At 37.6% G+C, this 15,231-nt stretch overlaps 2 protein-coding genes and 1 long non-coding RNA gene across 5 annotated transcripts in view; 2 read left to right on the forward strand and 1 right to left on the reverse strand.

Annotated features, from left to right (window-relative positions):
- Window positions 1-5,357, forward strand: part of LOC109710811 (receptor kinase-like protein Xa21) — a 30,031-nt gene extending 24,674 nt beyond the window's left edge. For 2 of the 3 annotated variants that reach the window (XM_020233585.1, XM_020233584.1), the window contains one exon: window positions 4,778-5,357. In XM_020233585.1, the coding sequence (XP_020089174.1) occupies window positions 4,778-5,133 (356 nt within the window). In that variant the 3' untranslated portion in view covers window positions 5,134-5,357. Of the gene's footprint in view, window positions 1-1,607; window positions 4,266-4,777 lie in introns of those variants that run through there. The other variant, XM_020233586.1, reaches the window with a different exon arrangement.
- On the forward strand, window positions 6,575-7,866 carry LOC109710812. The gene is made up of 2 exons (XR_002216446.1): window positions 6,575-6,928; window positions 7,260-7,866. It is a non-coding gene; the product is annotated as an uncharacterized LOC109710812 (long non-coding RNA).
- LOC109710813 (protein FAR1-RELATED SEQUENCE 1-like) lies at window positions 8,327-10,381 on the reverse strand. Its single transcript, XM_020233587.1, has 3 exons — window positions 9,403-10,381; window positions 9,249-9,303; window positions 8,327-8,766 (listed from the first exon to the last, which is right to left on the reverse strand). Exons 1-3 carry the CDS (start codon window positions 10,348-10,350, stop codon window positions 8,750-8,752), a joined length of 1,020 nt encoding a protein of 339 aa, XP_020089176.1. The 5' UTR covers window positions 10,351-10,381; the 3' UTR covers window positions 8,327-8,749.

Raw genomic sequence — 15,231 nt, forward strand, 5'->3', positions numbered from 1 at the left:
TTTCTCTTCCTCTTCGGGTCGCCGGAGCGGACGACGGCGGCGGTGCGGGGTTGGGTTCGCCGGCGACGAAGAAGAGGGAAGAGAAAGAAGGAGAGGAAGAAGAAGAGGGAAGAGGAAGAAGGAGAGGAAGAGGGAAGAGGGAAGTGGGAAAAGGGAGAGGGTTTGCCGCCACCGTCGCCGCCACCGCATCTCCTCCCTCGCTGGCGACGAAGACGAGGGAAGGGAAGAGGGAGAGGGTTCACGCCGCCACATCTTCTCCTCTCGCCGGCGACGAAGAAGAGGGAAGAGGAAGAGGGAGAGGAAGAAGAAGGGGGAAGAGGAAGAGGAAGAGAAAAGAGGAAGAGGAAGAGGGAGGGGGTTTGCAGTCGCCGTCGCCATCGCCGCCGCTGCCGCCGCCGCCTCCGCCGCCGGCAACGAAGAAGATGGAAGAGGAAGAGGAGGAAGAGAAAAAAAGGTAAAACCATAAATTTACATGATTAATTAACTATGGTTAAGTTTTTAACTGTGGTTAATGAAAATTTTTTAACAGACCCTAACTGCAGGGACATATCTGCATAACTTAGGACTTTTACAGGAACAACTTATGGGGTTTCCGTTTTGCAGAAATATTTCTGTAATCTACTATGTTTGCAGGGACGTGTATGCAAATAACCCTAAAAAGTTTATATCATACACTCTATTTTGAGATGCGTGTGTAGCATTGCTTAGCATCCAATAATTTGTTCTGCTTCATCCACTAGTCTCCTCGTCTACTCCCGTATAGTCTCTTCGTTTACTCCCGTCACCTATAATAACGTCAACCCACTAATTAATTGCCCACCATTTTTTTTTTTTTTAATTAAACAGGGTATACCCACCAATTTTCACCAACTTCTTTTGTCACAAAACAATAGACAGTTGTGTTGAAATAGCAACGCAGGGCCCGAATCTACAGATACAAGGTGCGTCCAGTTACACAGTTCGTTTATTTTTTTGGCAATGCGCAAATATACCGCTACAACTATGTGGTATCAGCTACTCGCTTCGCTTATTTTCTATAGTGCACGAATATACAGTTACAAATAGAGGTAGGTTTAGCCATCCACATAGCTAAAATATAAAACAACTAGATTTCGAATTTAGAATCAAGGATACCAACTATTAACTTTTTTAGCCAACTAGAATTAGTGACATATTCGCAGAAGTATTGTGGTTCTTTCACACCATGGTGTTACTACCTTACTACAACTATTGACTTTTTGACTAAGCATGGAAGTTAGTTTGTTATCTATCCAGTTGCCAAGATTAAATACCAACGAAGAGCTACTGCAGGATTACTATGGCTTTAGATTCTCTTGTCCTAGTTCGTAGAATGGAAAGCTTTTTCCATGCACTATTTTTTCTCATCATTCTACTATATGTGATGTCCGCCGCCTGGTGCGCCGCTCCCGGGACCGAACAAGCTGCATCCGACCGCGCCGCCCTCCTCTCCTTCAAGTCCCTCGTCGACGACGATCCATTCGAAGCGCTCTCCTCGTGGAACAACCACTCTCTCCACTACTGCAGGTGGCGCGGTGTCTCCTGCAGCCGCCGCCATCCTGGCCGGGTCACAGCCCTCAACTTCAAGTCTCTCCGCCTGGCCGGTTTCGTATCGCCCGCCGTAGCCAACCTCACATTCCTCCGGACGATCGACCTGTCCAACAACAAGCTAGGTGGGTCCATCCCGGAGGAGTTAGGAAGCCTACGCCGGCTGCGACATCTCAACCTGAGTGTGAATTCTCTTCGCGGAACGATCCCGTCTTCGCTTGGCAATTGCTCTAACCTTCAACAACTCATCTTGGCAGATAATAAGCTCAACGGTGAGATCCCGCCAACTCTGTCGCGTCTTTCCAGTCTTAGAGATCTTATCCTAAATCAAAACATGTTAGAAGGGACGATCCCTGATTCAATTGGGAATCTTTCTTCTCTACTCTTTCTTTCTTTGGATAAAAATAACCTGTCGGGACCCATGCCTCCATCCTTCGGTAGCCTTCTCTCCTTGAAGATACTTCAAATCCAATTCAATAATCTCACAGGAACCATTCCGCCCACTCTTGCAAATATCTCCTCTTTGAACCAGCTTTTGCTACGAGAAAACAACCTTCATGGTGAAATTCCTCACTTTGCAGAACTTCCGTCCCTCTCAATCGTGGACTGCACTTCTAATTATCTCTTCGGGACCATCCCAATCTCGCTCGGACGACTTTCATCTCTTGAATATCTCGTTCTCGGGATGAACAACTTAACAGGGGACATACCGTCATCCCTTTACAATCTATCATCCCTGAAGGCCTTAGCACTCCCTTATAACCAACTCGAGGGAACTCTTCCCTCCGATTTCGGAAATGCTCTTCCGAACCTTCAAGTCCTTCTTATGTATTATAATCAGCTCAGGGGGCGAATTCCAGCATCCCTGTCCAATGCTTCTGAGCTCAACAACATTGAGCTATCATTCAATGCATTCCACGGCACGATACCGCCGAGCCTTGGAGCCTTGCAGAGTCTCAAACGGCTCGAATTGTTCGGTAATCTACTAGAAGCCAGGAAGCCTAGTGATTGGAGCTTCATTACAGCACTGACCAACTGCACCAGTCTCCAAGTGTTGGATCTAGGAGACAATCTACTTCAAGGCATGATGCTCAAATCAATAGTCAATCTTTCCACTAGTCTTAATATTTTGGCACTCTATAACATCCAAATATCAGGAATTATACCTACAGAGATTAAGAATTTCATCAATCTAACTTATCTTGACGTGAGTGTTAACGATCTTCGAGGCACCATTCCCGTAGAAATCAGTCATCTTTGGCAATTACAGTACTTGAATCTGTCGAGCAACATGCTTTCCGGTGAAATTCCTCCTACTTTGGGCAACCTAACACGAATGGACAAGCTCCATCTCGGCAGCAACGAATTTGAAGGAGCCATTCCGACGACATTAAGCAACATGTTAGTGCTAGAGTTGTTAAATCTATCAAATAATAGGCTAAGCGGTAGCATTCCGAGCGAAGTTTTGAGCCTTTCGTCGCTCGCAAGTTTCCTTGACTTGTCGTATAATTTACTGAACGGTTCATTACCGTTAGAAGTGGGCAATTTGATAAATATCGGGGAGCTTGATCTCTCAAATAACAGGCTCTCTGGTGAGACTCCAGACACCATCGGCAAATGCGCCATCTTGGAAATTCTTCATTTAGAGAATAACTTATTTCAAGGGTCCATTCCTTCCTCCATTAGCAATTTAAGAGGGCTTCAGGAGCTTGATCTCTCAAAAAACTTCTACTCGGGCCAAATACCAGCATTCCTTGATGAGCTCCCGGATCTACAATACTTGAATCTTTCCTTCAACAATTTTGAGGGTCGAGTGCCGATGAAAGGGGTTTTTAAGAATGCGAGCAAAGTCTTGCTTATCGGAAACCCTAAACTCTGTGGCGGAATTCCAGAATTGCACTTGCCGAAATGCACTTCAGATGCCTTTGCAGCAAAACATCACTCTGATTATAAACTCAAGGTAATACTCATTCCTATATGTGGGGCAATTTTGTGTTTGATTATAATCATGTGCTTGCTTGGGGTACATCACTTGATAAAAAACTCCCGGAGAAAGCCGCTGTCGAGGTTTTCCTTAAAAAACCGACACATGAAAGTATCTTACGATGAGCTCTTCAGGGCTACAAATGGGTTCTCCTCAGATAATCTGATCGGCACGGAAAGTTTTGGGTCAGTTTATAAAGCCGCCATGAACTATGAAAACGCCGACATCGTTGCAGTGAAAGTGCTTAACCTTCAACAGCACGGGGCTTTCAGAAGTTTTATGTCTGAATGTGAGGCCCTGAGAAGCATTCGACACCGAAATCTTGTCAAAATTCTTACATCGTGCTCTAGTTTGGATCACTGCGATAACGATTTCAAGGCCTTTGTTTTTGAGTACATGCCTAATGGGAGCTTAGAAGAGTGGCTACATCCTAATGCACGCGAGAATAGGCCATTCAGAAGCCTAAGCCTAATCCAGAGGTTGAACATAGCTGTCGACGTAGCCTCGGCATTAGAGTATCTTCATCACGGAGGGTCCGTGCCGATTGTTCACTGTGATCTTAAGCCCAGCAACATCCTTCTCGACAATGAAATGACGGCGCATGTGGCTGATTTCGGGTTAGCAAAGTTTCTGCGACAACCACCTGACGAATCATCTGAGCATTCATCTACTAGCACTGTGGGAATCAAAGGATCTATTGGTTATGTTCCTCCAGGCGAGAAATATGCAATAAAATACTAACTTTTTTTTTTTCATGCTTTACAGAATTTCAGAAAAAAAATATAACACTTCTCTATTGGATTCCTAACTATACTACATCTGATATTCTTTGCTGCTCACTATCTTTTGAAGCAAAAACAAATGAATAGCACAAGTTTAATAAATAAAATTAGAGATTTAGTGTAAAATTTATAGAAAAGGAGAAAAAAATATTATAGGAAATAAAAAGGATACTACATATTAGCTACAAAAACCGACATACTAGAGTTAGAATAAACTGCTTGATGCTTACTACTAAAAACTGATTAATTATAATCACTAAACTCGCAAAGCTGGAACTTCATTTCTACACATCTAATGCTATTTTTGAATCAATATAAATAATCTAAAAGATCAAATTTAGTTTTTGTAACTATGGCTTGGAAGCAGTAGGAACCAAATCCAAATCCAAATGAATTCACTTGAGAATTTTGTATCGTCGGTTTCCGATGTATTAATGTTGTGCAGAGTATGGAATGGGCTGTAAACCATCTAGGCTCGGCGATGTGTACAGCTACGGAATTCTTCTGCTAGAAATGTTCACTGGAATGAGCCCCATCGACGACAAGTTCAAAGATGGACTGAGCCTTCGTGGATATGTTCGTGCTGCTGCTGCTTCTCCTGAACATCTCATGGACATCATAGACAGAAACCTGCACTCAGTTGACAATGATATGGCTTATCGAGAAGAGTGTGTGCGAGATTGCGTAGTTTCGGTGTTCGACTGCGGTCTCTCATGTTCGAACGAATCGCCGTACGAACGATGCGACATGACAAAAGTCTCAAAGGAGCTGAGTGCAGCAAGAGAGACGCTTCTTAGCTAAAAGCAGTTTTGCTCCCTATGCTACAGTTCTTTTTCTTTTTTTTTTTTGAGAAAACCCTATGCTACAGTTCTCACTGGAGGTAAATGAATGTATGTTTGAACCTCCTCTGCTTTTCCTTATTTGCATTTAAAAAGCAACCTTGTGTAATGAATAATGCCTAGTCCTTATGGTTTTGATCACTCCTTTCTAAAATGAATATAAGCAAAAGGAGTTAAGCACTTCAATTTATTTTTGCATCTGTATGCATTAATAGCTTAAAATTCCTAATTTCGGGCTCAAGTTTATAACTGAAGTCTAATATAACCCATCATTGCCAAATCTCTGTTGAATACACTTTTCAACAGAAAGCTTCAAGCCTATTTAGATGGGGTATATGTACAAATTCTAGACTTTAAGAACAAACTACGGAAAGATCATAAATAGTATGACAGAAGGAGAATATTAACCAAGAAAAAGAGCTATTTACATTCAAACAAGGCGTCACATACAAAAGCAAGAATCCATTGCAAGGAACCACAAACACCGAAAAACACAACCATCACCAAAGTATTTGACATTCCAAAAAGAACACCAGATACGTACATATACCACCCCTCCCGTTCGCGTCCAACACCATCATCTCCACCTGCGCCCTCGGCTCGTCCAAAACGTCCGCATACAATATACCAGATACACCACCAAATCAAACTCAAATTCACGAATCAAAATCAAATTTTTAGAAAGAAACCCAGATCGGGAAATGGGGCAGGGACCTTATCGGGGTAGGGCACGGACTCGTCGCCGAGCACCGCGTCGCGGGAGCCGTCGAAGGCGACTGCGGCGGAGCCCTTGTAGTGTTACATCTGCCAAGAATAAAGATGGATTAGGAGCAGAAGTAGAAGCTTAGTGATAGAGTAACAAGTGCAAATAAAGACTAGGCATATTCAAATTAGAAAATTAAGTAATCCTAGTTAGAAATTTTTTTTTTTTTTTTATCAAATTAACTGCTGATTTTTTCAAATTTAATAAAAATATAATAATTAATGGTTAATAAATAAAAGAGTTATTAAATTTGATAAAATTTTTAGCTTAACTTAGTATGAAAACTCAAATTAAAAACAAATAGACATGGAGGAGCTCTCAATCCAAAAAAATATAAATATAATTGAGGGTGTTATTTCAGAATGCTCAACGAGATATTTATATATTTCTATCTATTAAAAATCTTACCTTTCATGGGAAGTTATTAGCGCAGTTGGTAAAGCAATGGCAGGAACTTTAATGTCCCACCAAACTAGTAGTCTACTTATTTCATATTTTGAACTAAACTTATTTCTAAAAAAAATAAAGAAAGGGTAGAACTCAGCGCACCATATTTTTCCTTTTATCTAAAAATTAGGGATAATTATCTATATACTACTTAAAACTTTTGAAATATGTTATAGAGTAAAGGAGTAAAGCTACTGTCCTTTTAAGAGTATAACAGCCTTGGTCCTCCCAATTTTATAGCCATTGATCTTGCTTTGAGATCCGGTCCCGCTGGCATGGGTTTGTGCAGAGTTAACGGAGCACGCCCGTTAACGGAGAGGGGTAAATCGCGAAGCTAAGCCAAAAAAAAAAATCCATCGCCCATCTATGCTCACAGCAAAAAGTAGGGTTTCTAAAGCCTATCCTCCATTTTTTGCTCATTTCCCTCTTCTTCCTCTCCCGGTTTTCCTCTTCCGTCGCGACCAACTTCGCTACTCGGATTCGGTGCTCGGACATGCTCTGAAGCCTCTTTCTCCTTCGCCTTCGCTCGGATCAAACATTCAAATTGGTGAGTTTTCTTTGTTTTTCGATTTCTATGGAACTTCTTTCATGGTAGATCTACTTAGCTTGATTTCAATCAAGAAGCATTCTTCCCTCTCCTTTTGCTGAGAAAATCAAGATATTATTTGTCAAGAGGAAAATCAAGTTTATTAATTTGTATTTGTTTCTTATGAATTCTTTGATGATCATTTCATTTTTTGAATATCAAAATTTGGTTTCCTATTTTCTTCCCTTCGTACTTTCACTAATTCTTTACACCCAAAACAGAGCAAAAATTTCTGTTACCATTTCATAGCAAAGATGTTGTAGTATAACTCTTTGCATATTTCTTTTTATAGGTAATCAATGGCATATTCTAAAAGAGCTTTCTACAACGATGAAGTTATTCGGTGCAATGCGATGAAATAGCAGTTTTACGAGTATCGCAAAAACCAAAAACCAGGGGGATGCAATTCTATGGATGCCCCAACTACGGCAGTGAAAAAGTGAATTATTGTAATTTCTTCCAAAGGGTCGATAAAGAAGTAAGGAACAAAGAATTATCTGAAGCCTCAAGTTCTAACCTTTTGAAAATGGAGAGTAGTTCGGTTCCTGAGTCTCAACATATGCATAGCAAATTGTCAGATAAATGGGTAATCGAACGTATTAACAAGTTAGAAGCAAAAGTAGCTGATCAAATGCAAGTGCTGAAAGATCAAATTAATGCGGATAGAGCTGATGTCGAAAGAAAGGCATACATCATAATTGTTCTTGTGCTATTGATATACATTAAGTTTCTCTTTGGATTTTAAATTCTGTTGGATGTAATGGATGTAATTGGACTTTAAAGTCTGCAATTGGATGTAATGGAAATATTGTAGCTTTAGTTTTGATTTGTGATTTTAAATATCGACTTTTGGTGTAATAGAAAATATTAGCTTCAATGAATGAAATGCAGTTCTGGTATGTTTGAAATGCAGTTCAGCAGCAGGTTTTAGCAGTAGGTGTCACATATTTTCAGCAACAGGTTTCAGCCGGAGGTTTCACATATTTTCAGCAGCAGATTACAGTAGCAGGTTTAACTACTATTCTTTTAACATCAAAATTGACATACATACAGTAATTTACACATTCTCTGTCTCTATGATTTTTAGTACTTGATGAGATATGTGAGTAACTTCTCGGTCAGTGCTTAGACCACTGCTTTAAAGAGAAACAAACGTCAATTTGAGAAATTAGTGCGAGCACCTGGGAGCAAGGTAATCCTGTGCCAGTATTTTTCGTAATGCATGTTCCATGTAAGCTAATCCCTAGAATCTCAATTCAAGAGTGTTCAATCTACATAAGGCTATGGGAACATCATGAGAGTTGTGGCTGCAGTGATAACATCGCAGAAAAAACAAGGAATACTTCAGCAACTATGTAACTACTATAGATGTAGCATCTAAGAAAACTATATGATCAGATACAATTTACATAATCAAAAATCACCTAGGATGTGAAACATTTTAACAGGCTCACAGCCAAATTACAAACATTACAGAGTTATAGAGCCTATCCAGACATAGTTACTCCAAATGAGCCGAAACCTCATACATCATCTCTTTTCTCGTCTAACTATTACTTCTCATCACAATGATATCTGGTTTCCAAAACAAAATATAAATACTATACATATTTTAGGTATTCGTTATCTTGGACTTAAAAGTTCAATAGCTTTGATTATGATGGATGAAGCTTCATTAGTATCTTCAAGCCTCCTAGAGAAACTCTGCGAACTCCCACCACAGAACACTCGACCTTGCGACTCTTCTGCATGTTCTGATGGTCTGATCACAGCTTCTTTTCCTCATGAAGTTCCTTTACCTGCACAAAATGGCAAACTCACCAGTTAACAAGGTGAAGGTAAATTTGGAAAGGACAACATTTGCAACATAACAAACAGCAACAAATGAGAGTATTCATCCATACTATATTAATCAGGAAATACTATACAAACTAGACGCATATATTAGACTGTAGCATCTCAAGCATGTAGCATCATTGAGTAATACCTAATGTTACCCACTTAGATTTGCATGTAACCGCAACAGGAGAAGGCCTATTTCTAAGTTCTTCAGAGAAAGCTCATAGGTCTTCAAATTCTTCTTGCATTTAGAAAATACTCATCTAATGCTGAAAATTAACTGCTTGAAAAAAACATCAAAGAGATAAACACTAATGCAATTGAATACATATTTAACTACTTGAAAATTACAACAATTTCATCATCATACATTTAAAATTTTGCTGCTGCACTAGATGATGCCAATTCCATCCAATTGGCATCATCTAGTTCTCCTCCTCACTCTCTTTATAGCTATCACTTGAATCTAGTACAAAATTTGCCACGTTCTTTGGTAACCGCAATATAACAATCCAAAATTAGCATATTAAATATTAATTATATTAGAAAAAACTTCCAAATTATCTTAGAAAACAGTCAAAAAGGAGAATAATTACCTCTTTGCAAGTTTTGATGTTATGGCCTTTCTTTTGACAATTTGCACAAGTTCGTGACTTCTTGGCATTCTTTTCGGCAGGTGGCTTAAGTCGTTGAGGCTTTCCTTTTCCTTTGCACTGTGATTGTGGCGGATCTTTTACAATCTGTTTTTCTGAATTAGCATTTACATGACTTGTTTGTGAAATGAAAATCTGTTGATGACTAGGATTCAAATCAGATTTTGATCCTTTTTGACTTTCAGGTTCTTGGTTAATTGTTGAAAGTTCTTCAATAATCGATTTCAACTTTTCTGTTCCCATAGTATATGCCTTATAATTCTTTGTAGTTTCATATATGAATTTTTGACATTGTAAGCTAACTGCTTGAAGCCATTGTGCTTGATTGTTGGATGATTCACCAACTGCTACAATTCCCACACTATCAAGTACTGTGCCACTTTTAGCTTCTTTTGTCCATCTTTTCAAGATATATTTTTTCGAAATGTAATGTATTCCTATAAAATGCATGACTTTGAGAGCATGAGCACACAATATCCCTGCAAATTCGAACATTTTACAATTGCAAGACACTATATCCTCATCTTTGTCAACAATAACTATATAAGAATAAATTCGTTGTTTGGAGATAGAAGGTTTTTCTATAGAGAATACTTTGAATGTGTTTTTCTCTACTTCAACAAATCTATAACCTGTGAGTACCTTCAACTGGTCTCTAAAGTCGGCAAAAACCTTTTTTGTGTATACTTCACGAGCTCGCTCTTCAATTGGATCCAAGGTCCACAAAGTAGCCTCCCCGTCTTTCATTTTAAATTCTTCCTCATCCTCCTTTTTGTATCTACTTGACACTATCTTTTCAAACTGAATTACAAATTTATATGCTGAGGTGTGAGAGTCCAAAAAAATTTTTGAAAGCGCATTCATACCTTCGCTACGTTGCGAGGTAGACATGTTTGCAAAGAAAGTACTTCGAAAATATGCAGGAGCCTATTGATGACGGCAATTCCATAGAAAACAAAGATGACTATTATCAAGCAAATCGTACTTTTCAAGCATAGATGCCCATTCACTCTCAAATTCATCAACAGTCAAGCTATTGTTTATACATGATTCCAAGTCATCTTTGAAACCTCTTTTTGAGCCATAGAGAACCCCTAGGTGCTCTCTTGCTTTTCTTATGATATGCCATTGGCAGCACCTATGAACAGTGTTTGGAAATATTAGCTTGATTGCCTTTCTCTTGGCAGGATCTTGATCCGTAATAATGGCCCCAGGATGACAGTCGAACATTGCTTTTAGCCAAGTTTTAAACAACCAACAAAAGGTATTGGCGGTCTCATCTCTTAGTAAAGCACATCCAAAGAAGATAGATTGCTTATGATGATTAACGCCTACAAACGGTGCAAAAGGCATGCTATATTTGTTGGTGCAATATGTTGTGTCGAAGCTTATGACATCCGAAAAGGATTGATACGCCATTCTTGATCTCCCATCAACCCAAAATAAATTACGTGTTGTTTGTTCCTCGTCAACATCTATGGCATAGAAAAATGATGGATCCTTTTGTTGAAGCTCCCGAAAATAATTAAGAACACTTGCCACAAAAATGATGGACCCTTTTGTTGAAGCTCCCGAAAATAATTAAGAACACTTGCCACGTCAATCCCAATGAGCCTTCTATTTTGCTCAACGATTGCATTACTTAAGTCCTTTCGAGTGAAGTGAATATTTTTCATTCCTCCCTCTCTTGCAGCTAAGAATGACATAATTTGTGAAGTAGAAATGTTTTGCTCACTTAACATGTTTATCATTTCTTTTTGTTCATTGGTGATTGAGCGGTGTGAGCGAAAAAAACGAGCCTTTGAAGGACTTACAATCAAGTCATGATTATGCTCTTTATTAAAACTCATGACCATCCACTTTCCTCCTTCAACCATTTTTAATCTCAGGTGTGCTTTACACCCACATCGTCTAAATGGAAATTCCTTTTGTGGTGTTCGATTGGTTTGAGAAGAAGCAACATTGTTTCCCATTTCATTTGTTTGACGCTTCGATTGTCCTTCTTTCGAACAAGTGTATACCAAAGTTGTTACCATACCTTCAAGCTTTTTTGCTTTATAATGACTTTGCTTTCTTATACTAAATCCTGTTTTAAAGGCATAGATATTGTAGAAATCCTTTGCTTTCTCCGCATTAGAAAAAATTTGACCCAAAAATGGTTCATCGATTGCAGATTCCTCTTGGCTCATTTCTTCTAATTGTTGTTGTTGATTTCTCTGATTTTCATAAGAATCATTTTCTCTTTCCCCCCTAATGCTCACACTCAGTAGAGTCTCATCACCAAGTATATCTTCCTCATCATTAGTAGCCTCTAAATTGGAAGAACCAATTACAGATGCACCTTCCCCTTCATGAGAGGTGTTTATGGGCCTTGAAAGTTCCATTAATATAATGATCTACAAAATATATATATACATATGTATGCAAAGAATTACCATACAACTTTGTAAATGTTAATAAACTGGTAATATCAAGAGACTGTTAAAGAATATAAGAGAAGATACAAATAATATCTTGATTTTCTCAGCAAAAGGAGAGGGAAGAATGCTTCTTGATTGAAATCAAGCTAAGTAGATCTACCATGAAAGAAGTTCCATAGAAATCGAAAAACAAAGAAAACTCACCAATTTGAATGTTTGATCCGAGCGAAGGCGAAGGAGAAAGAGGCTTCAGAGCACGTCCGAGCACCGAATCCGAGTAGCGAAGTTGGTCGCGACGGAAGAGGAAAACCGGGAGAGGAAGAAGAGGGAAATGAGCAAAAAATGGAGGATAGGCTTTAGAAACCCTACTTTTTGCTGTGAGCATAGATGGGCGATGGATTTTTTTTTTTTTGGCTTAGCTTTGCGATTTACCCCTCTCCGTTAACGGACGTGCTCCGTTAACTCCGCACAAACCCATGCCAGCGGGACCGGATCTCAAAGCAAGATCAATGGCTATAAAATTGGGAGGACCAAGGCTGTTATACTCTTAAAAGGACAGTAGCTTTACTCATATGTTATATACCTCTGGTTTTTTTATTTCAAATATACCACTCGTATATTTTTTCGTTATTCAAAATTATCTCAGCTGTTAGTACCTGTTAAGTCCTCTCAGGTTTAATCCGAATTAAATTTCTATTAAAGTTTTAAAAAAAGGGTTAATAGAATACAGCTCCATATAAGCATATCGAATAGCAGATATATTCCTACAAAGTTCAACTTTTTATTTTTATTCCTTACAATTAAAAGTCCTAATATTTTTAAATATACTCCTACTGTTAGAATCCGTTAGAAAATATAGTTAACCATAGGTACAATACTTAATCATGGTTAATGAATGAGATAAATTGACCTTTCTACCCTAATTATATTATAATAATCCTATTCACTTACAAAGTGAGATGATGACTTTTGGGAGGATATTTTTGTATAATTCTAATAGTTAGGACTTTGGAGGGATATATTTGTGATGACAGAAATATCATTTTACTTATTTACTGTTAAAAAATGAAAAGTGCTCTTACGAAACAAACCAGAAGAACAAATATGAATATCATTAGACTTTTGTAGGGATGAAAATGAAAAGTTAAACTTTATAAGGATATATCTACTATTCGATATGTTTATAGGGAGCGATATGCAATTAATCTTAAAAAAAAGTCAAAATATCTTTTTTGAGCGACGATAGAAGGGTATATTTGAAAGGACAAAAAGTCATTTTTTGCCTCTAGCCTCAGGCAAATAAAGAAAAGTTGGTGATGGTAGATCAAAATTTAACTTTAGAAATATATTTGAAAGAACTTGGAAAGTTAAAATAGTATTTTATATATTAGCCTAAATAAGAAAGTTCGAATTTTTTTAGGGTTATATAAGCAATTATTCCTAAAAATTATATGGTTTATTTAAACACCTGGCAGTGCTCATTTCTAGTAAAAAAAAAAGTACAACACTTTTAAACTTTAGAGCTTTGACAAATAGATCCCTAAGTTTTTAATTTTGACAATTAGACACTTTAAATATTATCAAATAATTCAATGACTCCCTTCCTTCCTATATACGAAAGTTACTAACTAAATGTCCATTTTCAACAAATTTATTGCATGTGAACTTGTGAAGCTTCAAAACATATTAAAATCTGCCTTTTTTATTCTAACGCTTGAAGAAAGCAATAAATTAAAATGCAAGATGTATTTAGTTTGTATATTCTTCACGCCTTATATCTTAGTATTATCACAAAAAGAAAAGAAATAGGTTTGGTTTTTTTTATGTTTTTGGAACTTCGCAAGAACAGATCTGTAAAACATGCTATCAAAATGGCTTTTTAATTAGTAACTTCTATTGAAAAAATTGACCAATTAAACTATTTGATAATTTTAGAAGATCTAGCTGCTAAATTTAAAATTAGAGGGTCATTTGACAATAGTTTAAAGTTTAGGAGTTTTTATGCGTATATTCAAATTGGTCAGTTGGATATTAGGGAGCCAAAAACTCGTTAATTTAATCGTTTGAATTTTTTTTTGTAGTAATTCATTATTCCATGAATTCCCCAAAACGAGGCTCATCAAAACGAAAAATCAAATACTACTAAAAAAAATTCAAACGATTAAATTAATTGGTCAGTTGGATATTAGGGAGCCAAAAACTCGTTAATTTAATCGTTTGAATTTTTGCCTTCGCTCCTGATTATTTTGGCAATTTCCTCTTATCAAATCACAAGTTTAAAGTTTAGGAGTTTTTATGCGTATATTCCTTCCAATTAGACAAGTGTAGAGAATTAATAACCTTAGAATAAAATGAGTGTAAGATATACACCCTATTTTGTGGTATATTAGTAGCATTATTTTTTTTGGAAAAAAAACTACTTGTACACTTCAAAGGAAGTGTACATCATATATCTCATCTACCAATAGATGGAATGTCACTTACTAATTGCATCAAGTGACTAGTGAAATTATTTCATCCATTAAATGAATGAAATGTATATCATATACTCCTTTTTGATATATATGTCTAGCATGGCTTTTTTCGGAAAAATTAACATCGAATAATATTACCGACCGTACCTACCGCAAATGGCAATGGGCTTGATGGTTGGCACCCGAGGTCCCAAGTTCGAATCCTAATTGATTCATATTTCTAACTAAAATTATTTCTAAATAAAATAAATAAAGCGGATAACATACTATCTATCTCTCAAAAAAAATAATAATAATAATTTGTTCTGTTTCGTCCACTAGTCTCCTCATTTACTCCGGTCTAGCCTCCTCGTTTACTCCCGTCAAATGTAATGACGTCAACCCACCAATATACCCCTCATTTACTCCGGTCTGGTCTCCTCGTTTACTCCCGTCACCTCTAATGACGTCAACCCACCAATTTCTTTATCGCACGACAACAGATGGTTGTATTAAAATAGCAATGCAGTGCACGAATTTACTAGTTAGTAGGTGCTTCTAGCTACTCACTGCATTCATTTTTTGCAATGCTCAAACGAACAACTATAACTAGATAGTCTTAGCTATCTAGGGGTGTCAACGAGCCGAGCACGAGCTGGCTCATTAAAATATCGAGTCGAAAAATTTAGCTCGTGTTCGGTCTGTTTATTAACGCGCTGAATACAAGCTGGCTCACGAGCTAATCCACGAGCTGACCAACGAATAATAAATTAAATTGATTAGATTGGATCCATATAAAAAATAAATTTAAAAAATCTTACTCATTAGACTTTAATTTAATTGTTGAAACTTTACATATAAATAGGTGTTTTTATAATTGAGCTCGGCTTTATATTTTT

The sequence above is a fragment of the Ananas comosus genome, linkage group 5, assembly GCF_001540865.1.
Source record: "Ananas comosus cultivar F153 linkage group 5, ASM154086v1, whole genome shotgun sequence".
NCBI lineage: Eukaryota > Viridiplantae > Streptophyta > Magnoliopsida > Poales > Bromeliaceae > Ananas > Ananas comosus.